General features: G+C 48.1%; 1 protein-coding gene across 6 annotated transcripts in view; it reads left to right on the top strand.

The window, feature by feature from the left end:
- Window positions 1-16,978, top strand: part of TGFA (transforming growth factor alpha) — a 108,304-nt gene that overhangs the window by 25,656 nt on the left and 65,670 nt on the right. For all 6 annotated transcript variants that reach the window (XM_025353899.1, XM_025353895.1, XM_025353898.1 and 3 more), the window contains exon 2: window positions 13,311-13,364. In XM_025353899.1, coding sequence (XP_025209684.1) covers window positions 13,311-13,364 — 54 coding nt within the window. The remainder of the gene's footprint in view (window positions 1-13,310; window positions 13,365-16,978) is intronic.

Genomic DNA, 16,978 nt, shown 5'->3' with positions numbered 1-16,978 from the left:
TCAAGCTGCCCCTGCCATAGCCTCCTTAGGAGAAGGACGTTGTACCTGAACCTAGGGAAACAGTATGACTGGACAATCCAGAGTGCAGAGTAAAGTCATCCAACTTCACAGTGCTGCAACTGTCATCAGCTGGTAATAGAATGCTTTTTTAGAGTAGCTTTAGATTTATAGAAAAATTGAGCAGGAAGCACAGAGAGCTTTACCCCACTGCATAGTTTCCCCTATTATTAACATCCTGCATTGGTGTGATATGTTTATTACAATTGATGAGTCAATTTTGGTACATTATTAACTAAAGTTAATATTAGTTAACTAAAGTTAGATATAAACTAAAGTCTCTCATTTACATTAGGGCTCACTCTTGTAGTTGTACATTCTATGTGTTTGGACAGATTTATAATGACACATAACCACCATTATAGTATTGTACAGAGTCGTTTCACTGTCCTAAAAATTGCCTGTGCTACACCTGTTCATCCCTTTCTTCCCTCTCCCAGGCCCCGGCAACTACTGATCTTTTTACGATCTCTACAGTGTTGCCTTTTTCAGACTGTCATATAGTTAGAATCATACAGTATGCAGCCTTTTCAGACTGGCTTCTTTCACGTAGCAATATGCATTTAAGCTTTCTCCATGTGACTTGATGGCTTATTTATTTTCATTGCTGTATAATATCCCATTGTATGAATGTACCACAATTTGTTTATCCATTTACCTACTGAAGGACGTTTTGGTTGCTTCCAAGTTTTCACAGTTATGACTAAAGCTACTATAAGCATCTATATGCAGATTTTTCTTTGAAGATAAGTTTTCAACTAATTTGGGTAAATACCAAGGAGCACTATTGCTGGATTGTATAAGAGTATGTTTAGTTTTGTAAGAAACTGAAAAACTATCTTCTGAAGTGTCTGGACCACTTCATCAACTGGTTTTGACTCCTGAACCACTTTCATTTAGATGAGTCTAATTTTTCCAGGAAATACTTCAGAAATGCACTAACTATTAATAACCTGAAACCCTTTTCTCACTGCCCTCTTACATGGGACTTAGATGTGAAATGCCAGCACCTTCATTCTTCTTTCTGTAGTCTTCCTGCTGGTCTCTGTTCTTGCTAGAACTAAACCATCCTAGCAGGAAACTTGCTCTTTTCCCTCTCCCTCCCTTTTGCTTCTCATCACTGCCCTTTCCCCAACAAAAGTTAAAGGGGAAAATGGGCTAGAGCAGGGTTGGCAGGGGAGATCCCACACCCATTTTCCCATAGAAGAGCTATTGCGTGTTCTCCGGGGTTTTTTTTTTTTGCCTTTAAAATGCTTTAAATTGACACTGCTGAAAGGTGCATGATGCTCTCTGCCCCACAGCTCTGGGGATGGCATGCCTTGTTCCTTACTGGTTTGTCTCGAGTCAGTAAACGAGATTCTGCCCGTACAACTAAGTGCATTTGGGGCATTAACTGAATAGCTTTGCTACACATGGCTGGTAAGAACATGTATTGACCTGAGGGAGATACATTAGGGGCCCTAAAATCTGGCAGTGGACCAAGAGAGAGTCAAATGCATCACCCCGGTGTGTTTCTTCCCTCTCAGGGCTCCCGAGTCTCATTGGAAGCCCACGACTATAAAACACCTGGAGTGGGTTTTGTGACTTGTCAGTCTTGTTACTTTATAAATAGGCTTCATGTTGTGTAACCTGAATGCTTTGGGTTAATACAAAGAGCCAGACAAGATAGGCACAGGACCTGGAGAATAGAGGGAAGAGCTGACAGGAAAGAGAGCATTCGAGGTAAATGGGGGCAGGTTGGATCACCATGGTCCCTCTGTGACCATTTTCAAGGCCCTAATGAGTGGCCCTGTCTGCTCATGTGACTACCAGCTTGTTCCATTTCCCCTGAGTTTTGGGTACATCTGCCCATATACAGTTGGAAACTAAATGACCTGCAGTTGAAGGGACTTTCTCTGTAGGGACTGAGAATTGCTCAACAGAGTGCACTGTCAATATCTTAAGCAAGACAAGGTTCTGTGCATTACAGAAATCAGAAACTTAGCATCCCTGGCCCCACCATTAAGTACCAGTAGCACCCCTAGTCCTTGCGATGGTCAGAAAGCACCTCCTTCTACAGGTTCTCAGATGCTCCCTAAGGGGCATCTGCTACCAGCAGTGAGAACCCCCTGGGCTAGTGGGTGGTCTGGTCAAAGTCTCCCAGTGAAAGGGAGTGAATCTGAGCACCACCCCCTCCACTCCTCCTCTTCAGCACCTGGAGCCTGCACTTGTTGCCCAGGCCTTTCTCCCCTACTCGCTTCTTCTCCCTCCTCCTGCCCCTTGCTTCTGGGGCCCAAGGAGGAGAACTTAGAGATTCTGCCAGTTTGCAGTGTGATGTGGGTTGAGAAATGTGGAGCTACAAGAAGTGTATTTACCCCTTAACTCTTGAAAACCTGTAGTTCTGGGGATTTGTTTCCTCCTTGATTGAACTTGCTTCTTAATCAGCCACCCTTATTGACTCAAGTGAGCATGCCTAAGGGGTGTCCTGTGGCCAGCCTCCGAGGTGGACAGTGGGGATTAGCAATGGAACAGCATTGTCCCCTTCCCCCATCCCCTACTTCCAGGCTGATACCGCATTGATCTGAGATTCTGCCAAGTCACACTGGTATTTATGTTGGCCCAAACCCAAAGCCTCACAATGCCTTCTGCAGGGTGGTTCCGGGGTGTCCAGGGTGTCGTGCACCAGGGGGCAGGGATGAGTTTGTCATCACCGAGCTATTCACATGGAGGAAATGGGACAGAGTTCAAGGATTGCTTATTTTTACCTCCTCCCTGCTCATACCCTACTTTCAAGCCACTTGTGTGAATGATGCCCACACATGGCCTTGACTGAGCTGAGGGGATGGACTTGGTTTGATTTCAGTCACCAAGAGTCTAACTTTGCTGGCCCGAGTTGCACACCAGCAGAACCACTGCTCACCTGGGCCCAGAGGATGGCAATTCTGAGACGTCACAGGCCAGGGAAGTTGAGATGGGGCCGATGGGCCTTCATGGATAGGGAGGGACTTATAACATCCCCATGGATCCTTCCAGAGGTGGTGTTTGGTTCCTGTACTTCTTGTCAGCCAGGTGCCCTCTGCTCAGCTGGTTCACAATGCAGAGGGCCCGGGGCCCTGTGGATATAGCTATGGCATCTGCCACTTTATCCCCAGCCTTGTCCCTAGCCCACCACCCCCATCCCCTTCTTCCTCCCTCCTGCACTCTGGGAAAATCAAGTGTCACCCTTTCCAGAGACACCTCAAGGCCTCGCGTCACAATGCCAGTCAGCTGGAACAGGTTTTCAGAGTACCTCAGCTTGGCACGGCTTCTCTGCAACCTCAGAACTCGGCCCTGGTAGAGCCTGTTAGTGATTCAGCAGCTGGGGAACTCCAGCCAGCCCGAGAGGGCTCGGCGATACTCGCCCTGTTGCCTTGCAATTCCAGGAATTTGGATGGGGGCCCTCAGCCAGCCAGTGTGTGAGCAGCTCTGGGGAAGAGGAAGGTTGACTCAGTACCCAGCCCCTGGTCTCAGTCTTTGATAAGGCTTTAACTCTTCAGAAGAGACAGTTGCTTCCTCCTGGCACAAAAGGGTGTGGCATAGATCTGCACAGGTGGGAGCAAGCACAGGGCCTTCCTCACCTCTAGCCAGGTGCGTGCTGCATCCTGGTTAACATTGTTGGCTAAAGATGTTTTACCTGTCTGCTATTTGCTTTGCTTTATGAGAGAGGGTTCTCTTGGACCACCAGATCAGTGGGCAGCCTTATCCTATAAGGCTTTGAAGTGGGTAACATGTTGAGGAGAATACAGGAAGATGTCTGTGTGGCAGTGTGAGGTGTTACATCACAGTGGCCGGGCCTTAGAAACAAAAATGTCTCAACAGGAAGCACCTGGCTCCTCCTCCAAGGGTCTCTGTGCTTTTTTAAATTTAGTTGTTTATTTTTTGCATGCTTTTCAAAATGCATGTTGGGAAAAGCATTTCACCTCCTTTTGCAGCGATGTTACTTCTCTGTTAACATAGCTGCAAAGGGTTATGTAACAACTATGTTACTTCTAAGGTGTCGGTTCTGGGCACTTGTTAGGGCATTGACTCTAAAGAGTTCAAAGCATTTTGCCAATATTCTCATTTGTCTCTTGAAGCTGGGAAAGATAGTAACCAGCTCTCCTAAATCAGTAATGGTAGGAAATGAGGTCTGGGCTGAGAGAAGGAGGGGCAGGAGGTACTGGTCCATGTGAGTGACCTGATCTTACACCCAGCCCAGTGCTGGTGGGTGTTAGGAGGTGCAGGCAGAGAGCCCTGCCTGCCAGAGTGGTCAGGGGGCATCATGGAGGACCTGGGGATCTAGCTGGACCTGGAAGGCCAGGTAGAAATGACATCAGGCAGTGAGGAGGCTTTTCTATTCAGAAGAGAGGGAATTAAGTGTTTGTAAGAGACCTGTACTAGGTAAACACATTTGGGTGGAAGAAAGGGCTGAAATAGGGAGCATCAGAGATACAGGAACACCACTGGGTGTGTTTGCTTTGATCATCTGGATTGTAAACTCCTTGGGGCAAGTCTTGCCTTTGCTTGAAGAGCTCCGGAACACAGCGTTCACAATGAACATTCACAGTAAGCGTTCACTCTCTCTGTCTTAGCCTCCCTGGGAGGCTAAGCCAGGCCTCTTTGGGGTCACTGGATGGAAGTCTTTGTGTTCTCATAAAAGTTTCAGGAAAAGCCAACTTTTAAGTTAAGGGTGGAAAATAAAATGTTGCAGGGGTCCTCTCATCGGGTGACCGAACAACTCAGGATCAACTTGACAGGCCTCTTTAGCAGACTTAACTCCAGGCTTTGGATAAGGATGACAGTTCCTTCATTCCTCATGGATTTTTCAGTATTCTAGTGGTACTATTTAATATCATTATTAATAGAAACAGAAAATAGAAAAACACAGATTTAACTTACCACCCAACTGAACAATGGTACAGCCATTTATAACGGAGTTCAATGGTTTTTGAGAATTGGAAGGATTCTTTCTCATAGGAAGGGACTCTTCATTCATTGCTCTCTGCCCAGCACCTAGAACAATGTCCCGCTAATGGTGCAGCAGGTGCTTAGTGAGCACTTGTTGAATGGATGAATGTCAGGATTCAAGTGCTCTGTGCAGCAAACCACCATGGCAAACGTCTACCTATGTAACAAACCTGCACATCCTGCACGTGTACCCCTGAACTGAAAATAAAAGGTGGCTGTAATCCCTGCACTTTGGGAGGTCAAGGCAGGCAGATAACTTAAGGTCAGGAGTTCAAGACCAGCCTGGCCAACATGGTGAAACCTCGTCTCTACCAAAAATATAAAAAATTAGCCAGGTGTGGTGGCACACACCTGTATCCTAGCTACTCAGGAGGCTGAGGCAGGAGAATTGCTTGAACCTGGGAGGTGGAGGTTGCAGTGAGCTGAGATCATGCCACTGCATTCCAGCCTGGGCAACAGAGTGAGACTCCATCTCAAAAATAAACAAATAAATAAATAAATAAATGTTAGAAATAAAAATTCAAGTGCTCCCCATCTCCACTGAAATCAGAGTAAGAACCAAGACCTAGAGCTGTAGCGGCAGGGATCTAGAATAGAAGAAAGGAATTCCCAAGGATCTGTGGGTTTTCCCATTCCCCATCTGCACACCCTCAGTACTCACTACCCAGCCCCTAGTCCACGTCTTTGATAAGACTTTAACTCTGTTTTCAAGCTGGTGACCTCTTAGAGAAATTCAGTTCAACATATATATATTAAAGTCCTATGTAGGTGCATTCGGCAGGTGTAAGGATAGAGATGATTTAGCCACAGCTCCTGACCACACTAGAGAGGAGAAACAGATAAGATGTAAAAACTTCTGAACTGCAAGGCAGAATAAAGTAAGGATTCCTCTGAGGAAGAAATTTTTTTTTTTTTTTTTTTTTTTTTGAGACGGAGTCTCGCTCTGCCGCCCAGGCTGGAGTGCAATGGCCGGATCTCAGCTCACTGCAAGCTCCACCTCCCGGGTTCACGCCATTCTCCTGCCTCAGCCTCCCGAGTAGTTGGGACTACAGGTGCCCGCCACCGTGCCCGGCTAGTTTTTGTATTTTTTAGTAGAGACAGGGTTTCACCGTGTTAGCCAGGATGGTCTCGATCTCCTGACCTCGTGATCCGCCCGTCTCGGCCTCCCAAAGTGCTGGGATTACAGGCTTGAGCCACCGCGCCCAGCCAGAAATTATTATTTCTGACATTTGAGCAAGGCTTTGAGAGGCCAATTTGATTCCCATGGGTAGAGGACGGGATATGCCGACTTGAGAGATCAACATGATATGAATGAAAACTGTCAATAGGCTAGGTACAGTGGCTCATACCTGTAATCCCAGCACTTTGGGAGGCCAAGGCAGGTGAATCATGAGGTCAGGAGTTCAAGGCCAGCCTGGCCAATATGGTGAAACCCCATCTCTACAGGTGCGTGCCTGTAGTCCCAGCTACTCGGGAGGCTGAGGCAGGAGAATCGCTTGAACCCGGGAGGCAGAGGTTGCAGTGAGCCGAGATCATGCCACTGTACTCCAGCCTGGGAGACAGAGCGAAACTCTGTCTCAAAGAAAAAAAAAAAAAAACTATCAAAAGTAGCAGCTACCATTTGTTTCATGTTTATTGTGTGTCACTCAGTATACCACATTTTTCTCATGTGTCCCTTGTTTAATCTCTAAACAACCCTGTGTAGGAGTTGGATATCTTTATCTGCTTTTCCAGTGAAGGAAACTGAGGCTCAGGCAGCTAAACTAAAGTCAGCAGCCGTAAGAAGTTGGGTGAGGATCCTAGTAGCATGAGCCCAAAGCACCAAGCTGGGAGTGCCAATTTTTGTGCAGGGAAAAGGGGCAGTGCTGGGCTGCTGGGGTCAGAGGACCTAACAGGAGGGAATGGGCGGAGTTTAGGTGGAAACGGGGTCTGGGACCAGGTTATGCATGCTAAATCTCCACTCAGCACTTGGGACTGGGTTCTGTTTCTGTGCTGGGTTCTGTGAGTGGTATGGAGCCCATGGAGAGTTTAGAGGAAAGAAGTGATTTCATTCAGCAAGGTCAGTCTAGTAGTAGGAGCAAAGATTTTTTTTTTAAGCTGTTGGCAAGGAAACCACTCTAACAACTATTGTGATAGTGCAGGGAGAGATGATAGGGCCTGAATTGGGGCAGTAACAGCAGGGATGCAGGGGGATGGAGAGGATGGACCGTGTGGAGGCTGGGTGTGTAGGAGGGCTTGGCTTGGATACTGGTGAAGGAGAGGGAGGTACTGACAATGACTGCCTAGTTATCAGTCCCACCCAGAACCAAGTAAGAGGTGGAGGACATGAGTTTAATTTTGAACACATGATCTGGGGTACAGGCCTTGGGGAGAGTGGTGGAGGTTGGAGGTAGTGTTTGGGCATGGAAGCAGGGGAAGCATCTATGGGAATATAGGGTCAGTCCAGTGCCTCGGTGGGCTGTAGTGATAACTTCAACAGCCTACACTTGTCTGCCTTTGTTGAAGTGTGGAAGATTCCATTTTCTCTGGTAGTTGCTGTCCCATGTGACTTGGACATTTTAAGGGAAAGTCACAGGTCTCAGATTTCTCTTTTTTTTACTTAATTTGCTCACAGTAGGTAGGTGCTCAATAAATATTTGATTAGTTAACATAAGTAAATAACAATTTTTTTTTTTTTTTGAGTGGGAGTCTCGCTCTGTCACCCAGGCTGGAGTGCAGTGGTGCAATCTTGGCTCACTGCAACCTCCGCTTCCCAGGTTCAAACAATTCTCCTGCCTCTGCCTCCCAAGTAGCTGAGATTACAGATACCCACCACCACCACACCCGGCTGATTTTTGTATTTTTAGTAGAGTCCAGGTTTCGCCATGTTGACTATTTAAACCCTCAAAAGGCATAAAGGGCATGCTATTTCAAGATCAGTCCATGGAACATCAGTAGCCTGCAGCTAAGTGACCCCGGGGCCTCAAATAAAACCCTTTGTTGAAGTTGCCTTAGTGACTTCCAAAGGGAGGAGGGTCATGACCACCTCCTCGTCATCCTGAACTTCCTGGAAGTTATGATGAAACAGGAGCAACATGAAGCGCCATCAACTGCTGTGTTCAGTGGGTGCTCACGTGACTTCTGGACCTCATTTGCTCTATTTCATTTTGTTTCACTTAATCCTTGCAAGTCCCATGAAGAGCTGTTATCCTTGTTTTATGGATGAGCACACCAAACCTCAGCGAGGGTACATAATACAGACAAGGTCTCACAGTGAAGGAGTGGCAGAGCCAGGATTTGCACCCAGGCCTGATGGCAAAGCCCCTTTCTGCTGTGCTGTGACAGGCTAGAAAGTGGTAGGGGGTTGTGGTGCAGGCAGCCGTTTGCCCATCTCTCTTGCCTCCCTGATCCTGAAGGTTCATTCTGAATACTTTGTTTTTTGCTATTATCAGATATGTTTAGACGGATATGGAAAATTCCTATGAGCTTTCAGGTAATGCTGGATCATTTCCTGTGATATCATAGTCATGAAGTATTTCCCCAGATTTATCAAGTTGGAACTTGCTGCTGTCCAATGGAGATGCCACGTGGCTGCTTTTGGCCTTAATATCCTAATCAGTTTGTGGATAGTCCATGATATGCTCATCCTACCAGCCTTGCTCGTAGTCCTCCTCTGCAAGGCCTTCCCTTTTTCCTTCTTAATCAGTTCTTACCCTGAAGCCAGCATCCTCACCTGGCTGTCAACCTCTTGGATTTAAAAATATTGATGAAATCATACAATTTAGTGATTTTTGCTATGCAGTTAAAATCCTGTCATCCTTGCAAATAAAATTTAAATGTTGAGATATAATTCGCACAGGAAGATGCCATGAACCTGTACTGACTGGCCCTGGGTTCTTTGTGGCCCATTTCTTTATATGTTTGTGCCCACATGGGAGCCTCTGCAGACCTCTCCCTGAGCAGCGGGATTCCCACCCTCTATGTACCACTGACTACTTCCTGTTCCTTAGGACCTGCCAGGTCTAAGAATGGTAGGAGAGGAAGGGGAAAACCTGCTGCCCTCTGAATACCTACACTCCCTTCTGCCCTGCCCTCTAGCACAATTCCTATCCTCCTGCCCTGAGTGTGTTCTTCATCCAAAGACCTTTCCTCACCACCTCTTCTGAATCCAGAGCATCCTTCATCCAAAAGGACCTGCTGCAGCCTCTTCATCCTCCCACATCCCCCCGAAAACAAAAACTCACCCTTCGCCCCTTCATTCAGGAAGTCTGGCTGAGAGGATCCCAAGCAGGTGAAAGGTAGAGCTCTTGATATTCTAGAGGGAGCAACTGCTCCATGCCGTGGAGTAGGTAGGGGCCTGAAAGCAAACACCAGCCCCAGCAGAGGCCAGAGCAGGACGTGGTCCACTCTGCTGAGGTGGCCGGGGCCGGAGGATACTCCTCCCAGCTCCAGGCACTGTGGCTGAGTGTCCACAGAAGAGGTGGTCACCAGGCCAATGGGTGGTTGAGGATGAAGGGTGTTGGACGCTGAAGGCACAGCCTGGGTATCTGTGCAGAATTGCTAGTCCTGTGCCTGAGTGAGGGGTTGGAGTAGGGGTGTCCTGCTCTGGGGCCCAGGGGAGAGGGGTGTCCAGCCTCTCTCAAGAGCATTTCCCATTGACACATCAGCACATAGGTTTCGGGATGGCTTCCCTTCTGGGGACTCATGAGCTAAATAGGTGAGGCTCCTTTTTACCTTGTTTCTGTTGGGAATATTTACCTGAGTACCAAACAGCTGAACTACAAGCATAGCAACACTTGTCCTTCCTAAGGGCAGACCAGGTTCCCACTCTATTTTGGGGGGCACGGGATCAGCCTTTCATAAGGGTTTTCTTCCGTTGCATGTGGTTTTCCCCTTGACACCACCCGCTTCTTTTCTTTTTTCTTTTTGAAGTCTACAGTCTTGGGATTCCCCTCTTTGGAGCTATTTAAACAGAAATAGGATGCCAGCAGGAGTGGCCTAGAAGGGATTCCTAGAAGCCTTCCTGTCCCGAGGGCCTGTGGCAGGCAAGGGCCAGCTTTGAAACTTAGGCAGGAGGAGCCTGTGGCTGTGGGCCACCAGGCCTGTGCACTGCGTGTCTCCCTGAGCCACTGCATGTTGCTGCGGTCCCTGTGGCTGTCCTCTCCCCATCCTTCCTTTGTTTGGGATGACCCTTGGAGCCTGCCAAGGTCATGTGTTTCTGGAAGGCCCCCACACAGCCTGGCTTTCTAAGCACAGTCGTGTGGCCAGAGGGCTGGGCAGCTGGTGAGCCTGGATGCTCATACCTTTGCCCCTCAGTAGACCTTGTTCATGGCAGGGAGATTGGAGGCAGTGGGAGAATCCCCAAGAGCCAATGCGTGGCTCTCAGGGAGAGAGAGATCAAGGCTCAGCCACTGGGCCTGCAGAGTCTGTTGTTTGGACTCACCTGGGGTTTGTGACTGCTGAATACACACCTGTGTCACAATTGGCTATGGTCAGAAGGACTGTGGTGTGGTCTGGTAATTAGACACTGTCTTGTGCATGGGAGTTGGACACACTTAAGTTTGAATGTGGCTGCAGGAACTTGGGCAAATTTCTCAACCTCTCCAAGCTTCAGTTTCTTCATCTCTATGATTGGGCATTTCTACCAGCTGGACTAGAAGGTTGGGAGGCACCTATGTCATGAGTTGTTATGAGGACTAAGTAAGATAACACATGCAGAACCTTAGCAGTGGGCCTGGGACTAGGTCCAGTGCATATCCACCTGCACAGTGAGAGACCTGAACCCTGTCCTCCTGCTCCAGGGTCCTCTTAGGTTCACCATGTAATGAAGACAAAGCAGAGGCCTTGCCGCTCATCACAGGGCCTCAGCTGATGCTGGGCATGGATCAAGATTGCAGAGTGAAGCTCAGGGCACCAAGAAGTCTTTTTCCATGGGAGCGTGAGGGTATAGAAAGGACCTATTCTTCTTGTGTTGCTCAAATTATGAATAAAAAGCCAGTGTCTTTCATCTGTGGAACATCGTGGTTTTGCAAACTTCAATTCATTCCCAAAACACCTCTGTGAGTTTGGCAGCTGCGAGCTCATAAGTGAGGAACAGAAGGTGAAGTAAGTTGCCCCAAGGCTGGGGAGCAGGCCCCCATCGCACACCCTCATCTTCCTGGAGCAGTGGTGCTCATCAGTGCCTTGTCCTGGATTCAGCTGCACAGTGTTTGCTTTCTTGTCTGGGTTTTGCTTAAGCAGAGGCTAACATGGAGCCTAGGAACCATGCTGACTGGGTTCGCCCTGACCGACAGGATATGGAGCAGGAACAGGGCGTGAAAATAATTCATTAGTTCAGGGGCAGTTTGTGACAGGCAAGTCACGCTTCCCCTCAGAGTATGCAAAGCATCCCTAGTGTCATCCTTGGATGCTATTATGGGTCACTGGCTGACTTTAGCCAAGGGTGGTTTGTGGCAGTGCCAGCGAAGTCAGAATGTGACTGTTCCCCAGCTTCAAGTGGGCAACCCCTGACTTTTCCCGGCTTGGATGGGGATGCCTTGTTTTAACACTGGCGTGTGGGTGACAGAGGGGCCCTGGGAGCCTTGCTTCCAAAATTAGCATCTATTGGAGAGCAAGAAAGAATTGCACAGGGAAGACATGCATGATTTTACTGATTTTCTCTCCCTGTCCCCCTGCCCTGCCTCCAACTCCAACCCAAACATCTGGCTTAGGATTCTGTAAAAGTCTTTGGGAGGTCCATGCCAGACCTCCAGTAAAAGCAGCCTGAAGTTCTTATGTTTCTCATTTCAGAGGTTGAAAGAACATTGGGAGCATGATTGCTTTATCTGTTCCAAGTGCTTTTTTTTTTCTTTGAGAGTCAGGACTTCTGTGTCTACACCCTAAGTGAAAAGGGGCAAGAAACCCTCACAGCCTGCAGAGTAGGGGGCCGCATCGATCCTGTAACAGACAGAACTTTGCTTGTTTCCTGTGCTGACTTGATTCATCTGCCTTCTGGGCTAACCTGTCAGAGGCCCAGCCCCTTGGCATGGCAACCATGGTATTTTTTTGCATTTCAGTTTTGGGAAGTCATTCTAATGTGGCTCATGCTGGTTGCATAACTCAGAAGAGTTCCTTCTTCATTGGAAGGTTGCTGCTGTTTCCAGAAACCTCAAGTACTGTAATCTGAAGGCACATAAAGGTCATCTATTGGCAAGGCAGGCTTTATGGGCATGCAACCTGTGTAGGTCCCACAGGACCCCATGCTCACAAGGGCCCTAAGCTTGAGGTTTAACACTCTGTAGTTGCAGTCTTAAAAATCTTGTAGTTTTATCTTTGAATTTGTGTCTTGTAGGTGAAGTCCAGTGGGACAATACAGTATGCACTGGGGGCTTAGAGCCTTGGTTCCCATGGTCCTGCCTATTACTATCTCCCTGCCTCCCCTAGGTTTTCTTGCTCCTTGCCATGCTCTGTCCCTGGCGGGGCCTGGACACAAAAAGGGTTGGGGGTAAGTGCATGGCATCTCAGGGTCCGGCATGGTGGCAGCTGTCCCCATTCTGGACTGGCAGCTCCATGGCATCCTCAGTGGGCAACTAGAGAGAGGTGAGCTGCTTGACTCCCCCAATCCAGGTACCTAGTACATCCTGACAGGGAGGAGGCAATATCCTTAAGGGGTCACCCATCCATCTTGGGTTGGGACAGCAAGTTCCTGGAAAGAAGAGATACCTGACTAGACCCCTCAACCCCCAGCTGGGTCACAGCACATTGGTCCGGCTGCCAGCTGGAAGGAAACCCCAGAGGCAGTGGATCCTTTGCTCCCTTACACACTCTGTCCCTGGGGTGCACCTGTGAGGGGCTGCACTCAACCTGTGGATATCCTCATACCCAAAGGACAACAATGACATAAATAGCAAACAAACATGACATGAACAACAGGGTGAAGGTACTTAATGTCACTGAAATGTACAATTAAAATGGTTAAAATGGTAAATTTTATGTTATGTGTATTTTCCCACCATAAAAATATATATATATATATGGCGTTAAGAAAAAACAAAAGCCAAAACCACCCTGACAGATGCAGATACTGGGAAGAAGTGGAAGGCTCTCTATTTCAGTGCTTTTCATGGGCACTTTCTTCCTGCTTTTTCAACAAGGGGCTCCACGTGCTCATTTTGCACTGATATCCACAAATTATGTAGCCGAGCCTGTCTACCAGCCACTCTGTAAAACCACCAAGCATTTGCCTGTCAAAGGGTCTGCCCTCTAAGCGTCTAAGGACATCGTTTGCCAAGCAGACTCTGACCTTTTCCCTCTTCTCCTCCACCCAACAGGTATTGTGTTGGCCGCGTGCCAGGCCTTGGAGAACAGCACGTCCCTGCTGAGCGGTGAGTGCAGCTGCCGTGGGTGTGTGGATGGTGTGTGGGAAGGGAGCAGGCCTGCTGCTGTGTGGAACCTCAAGAGCTCCGTCCCTGGCCTCCTGCCCACCAAGCACACGCCTATCCCAGAGGCCTCTCTGCTCCTCCTCAGGGGCGAGGTGGCGCTCACTGGAAGGCCTTAACTGCAGGCCCAAGTGGGGGCTGCTCCTGGCCCCCTCAGAGGCCTCCCCTCCCTGTCTCTCTTCTGCTGTTCAAACAATTCCTGTGGGCAAGTGTGTGAAACAGGGCCTGCAGGACCCCAGAGCCCGGGGCCAGCCATGTTTTCCCCACTCTTGTAATAGTCCACCTGAAGTAGAACCCAGATTTCTGAACCCCCATCTGCTTCTGCCTGGTGACCTTTGTTTAGTTATTTTTGGTTTACATTTTAATACTTGTAGTAAAAAAAAAAATCACTGTGTGTATATATATATATATTTTTTAAAGATCCCAAATCAAAATAGTGGAGAGCTTGGGACATGTACGAGGCAAACCACCGGTGGTCACAGCACTGCAGGGGAGAAACCTCTGTTTGATTTGCATGTTGCTTTTGCTCTTTCTCCATGTGTGTTAATATTTTTATACAATTAGTCCTGGTGAGGAAACAATGTGGATTCCTGCTTTTTAAGCTCAAATGTTGGGACTGTGCATTGTTCCATGTTGCCTGAAAGTCTTGAAATCTCTTCTCTTAAAATGTCATGCTGTCCCATTGAAGTGAACATGTGTGATTTAAGGAAACATTCTCCACTGGATATTTATGGTGCCTCTAGTTTCTTAAGTTATGATGTTACCTATTCATGCCTACAAGCTTTCTGCTCCTTTTGGATTCTTTCCTCAGAATGCATCTCCGGAAACAGGAATAAATACAGATTTATGACCCTTCGTACAAACTGCCAGATAGCTTTCCGAGTGAATGGTGCTGATTTTTCCAGCAGTGTGTGAGTGCGCCAGTCCCACGACTCCCTGGTTAGCATGGAGTGTGTTTCACTAACTTCTGCTCCCATCTGTTACTGCACTAACCTCCTGCTGTGTCTCCATAGTTATTTCAGGGAGGTTCCAGTGGGAGGGGCAGGTTTCTTATCTATTCATAAATTCTGTAGCCAACCACACTCTGTCCCTGGTACCTTGCTGTTCTCCTCCAGGCCTTTCCCTCCAAACCCACTGGAGGTGACAGTGCCTGTCCCACTGGGTACCACTGCTGCCGCAGCCCCACCAGCCCCCCTTGCTACTGTTATCCTTGATGCGCTTGGACTCTTAAGGTGCCTAAGCCACTTGCTGGTCCATGATGACACAGGAGAAAATGCCTCTCCCACTCTGTGTCATGCTTTGTTGGGGCTGGAGGTGAAAGGGTGTGAGTGTGTCCACCCCAAAGCAGTGCTTCTGGAGTCCAGGGTCTACTAGGGTTTCCATAAAGAAGTACTTTCACTTTTAAATTACCTCCCATCCACAAAGGACTCAGATATGAACACATAGGGAGGAAGAAGAGGATAACTTAGCAACTCCACCATGCCATTCTCAGAATTGCCCGAACCCCCTTTCTAGAATGCACTTGCCCCAAGCTTCACATTCTGTCCCTCCTACAGATAGACCTCTGGTGACCTGCCCAAACACTAGAAAGTACTGGTACTCCAGCAACACTTACACACTGGGTATCATTTGAGAGAACCTGGACACTGAGCCAGTTGGGGGTTACCACTCATTTGATACTTGTCACTGTTATCTCCAGGTATCTCCATGGGCTGAGAAGCCTCCTGTTTTCCTCACCCTCCCTGCTCTCTTCTAAGTCAAGTTGGGTGGAACTGAGGTATAAAGGCCTTGAGATTAAGCCAGAAGGGGGTGATGGAGTCCTGTGCCCCAGGCCTCTACCCCTAGTTTCCCAGCTCTCTGGTGGAGCCTTCCTCCCGCTCCTCCTGATTCTCACTCTAAGACCTGGTAGGCCAAGAGCCAGGTCCTCTATTGAGTCAGGTGACAAGTTGCAATGATGGCGAGCACTGACGCTGCCATGCATAGAGAAGGGGGTCCCGTTGGTTATTTCACACCCCCCTCCAAGTCTCCATCCATTCAGACAGACAAGAAAAGCCTAAGGGATGTCGCCCTTGAGCCTGTTCCCCAGGAGCCTGGCATAGCTCCTGCCTAGGCCTTTTGGGGTTCCCCAGGCCCTGCTGGGCAGATGTGGGCAGACCTGATACATTTGTCCAGAACGGGACTATTCTTTTTGCAGTCATGAGCAACCTCTGTTCCATCTTTTCTTCCTGAACTTCTTTCTATGAGAACATCTCTGAGGTTTACTTCCCCTCATTGTGATGTGTGGTCAGAAAACAGCAGGTGAACCCCTGCTGTGTTGCATATTACCCTGTAACTGGCTCAATGCCACTCTGGGGCCTGAGGTGGTCTGTGACAGCAGAGGCAGTGCCACACCTTCTAAAGTCCAGAGAGCCTCAAGCCCCCCGGGTTGGCCGGCAGTCTGCAGAGAAGGGAAGTGGCTGCCCGTCTGCCCTCTCTGTTGCTCCCTGTTTGATGGGTCACTGAGCTACAGAACTTGTGCCCCAGGACTTAGAGATTTAATGAAATTACTCTTTCCAGAGTTATTTACTCTTGGCCCTGCCCAGTGAGACCCAGACATGAATCCAGAGAGGGCTGGGCCAGGAGAAAAGTCCAAGTGGTGATGACTGTGTTATAGTCACACCTCCAAAGGCTGGGGCTTTATGACTAGATCAGGCTTATGCTTAACTTTCTTTCCTTTAGGGTGATCTTCCTGTCTCCTAGAGGACTGCTCAGGCCCTGGTAGGCCTTCCCACCCCATCCCACCCACTCTCTTGTCACCGCACAGGGCTGAGATCCTGTGGTGGGCACAGCTCAAACTGGGGACCAACTCCCACCAGCCACACTCACTGCCCGTCATTGTAGCAAGTGTGTGTGTGTGTGTGTGTGTACTCATGACTAATAAGTAAAACTCCCTGTTAACATTGTATTAGAGAAATCTTCATCCACAGAAGAAGAGTGAAATCAGTTCCTGTATACCCATCACCCAGCTTTGACAATTAGCATCATTCTGTCATTTTTCTTTGATCTATTCTCCCTATCTTTCCAATTTTTCCCTTTGCTAGGGCATTTTAAAGCAAAGCCCACTTCACTCGTAACACTTCAATATGTATACCTAACAGATAAAGGCTTTTAAAACGTCACCTCAATTCCATGACTGCACCAGCAAAGGCAATGATGATTCCTTTTTGTTAGATGCTCAGATATGGAAGGTAGATGATGCTGTATTTAATTTTGTACTACTTCGTTTTAATTTGCGTTTACTTTCATGTTTTTGTATCTTGCATTCTACTTATATTTCTTTTCAGGTGAACACTGTTTTCATAAAACGTATTCCTGTCTCTGCTGGGTGACATTCACGTCCGAATGCCCCTAACTCCCAATGCTCTGGATGCTGGTGGGCTCCTTTACTCAGTCCCAGAATCAACCCAGAAACAAACCACCCAGAAAAATGTAGATGGTGTGAAACCGTCCCCACCAGTGAGGTGTGAAAATGGGTAATTTTAGAGCAAAAGCTATAAGGACTTTGCCCATGATGTAAATTT

Source organism: Theropithecus gelada, chromosome 13 (genome assembly GCF_003255815.1).
Source record: "Theropithecus gelada isolate Dixy chromosome 13, Tgel_1.0, whole genome shotgun sequence".
NCBI lineage: Eukaryota > Metazoa > Chordata > Mammalia > Primates > Cercopithecidae > Theropithecus > Theropithecus gelada.
This window is presented reverse-complemented; position numbering and strand designations above follow the sequence as displayed.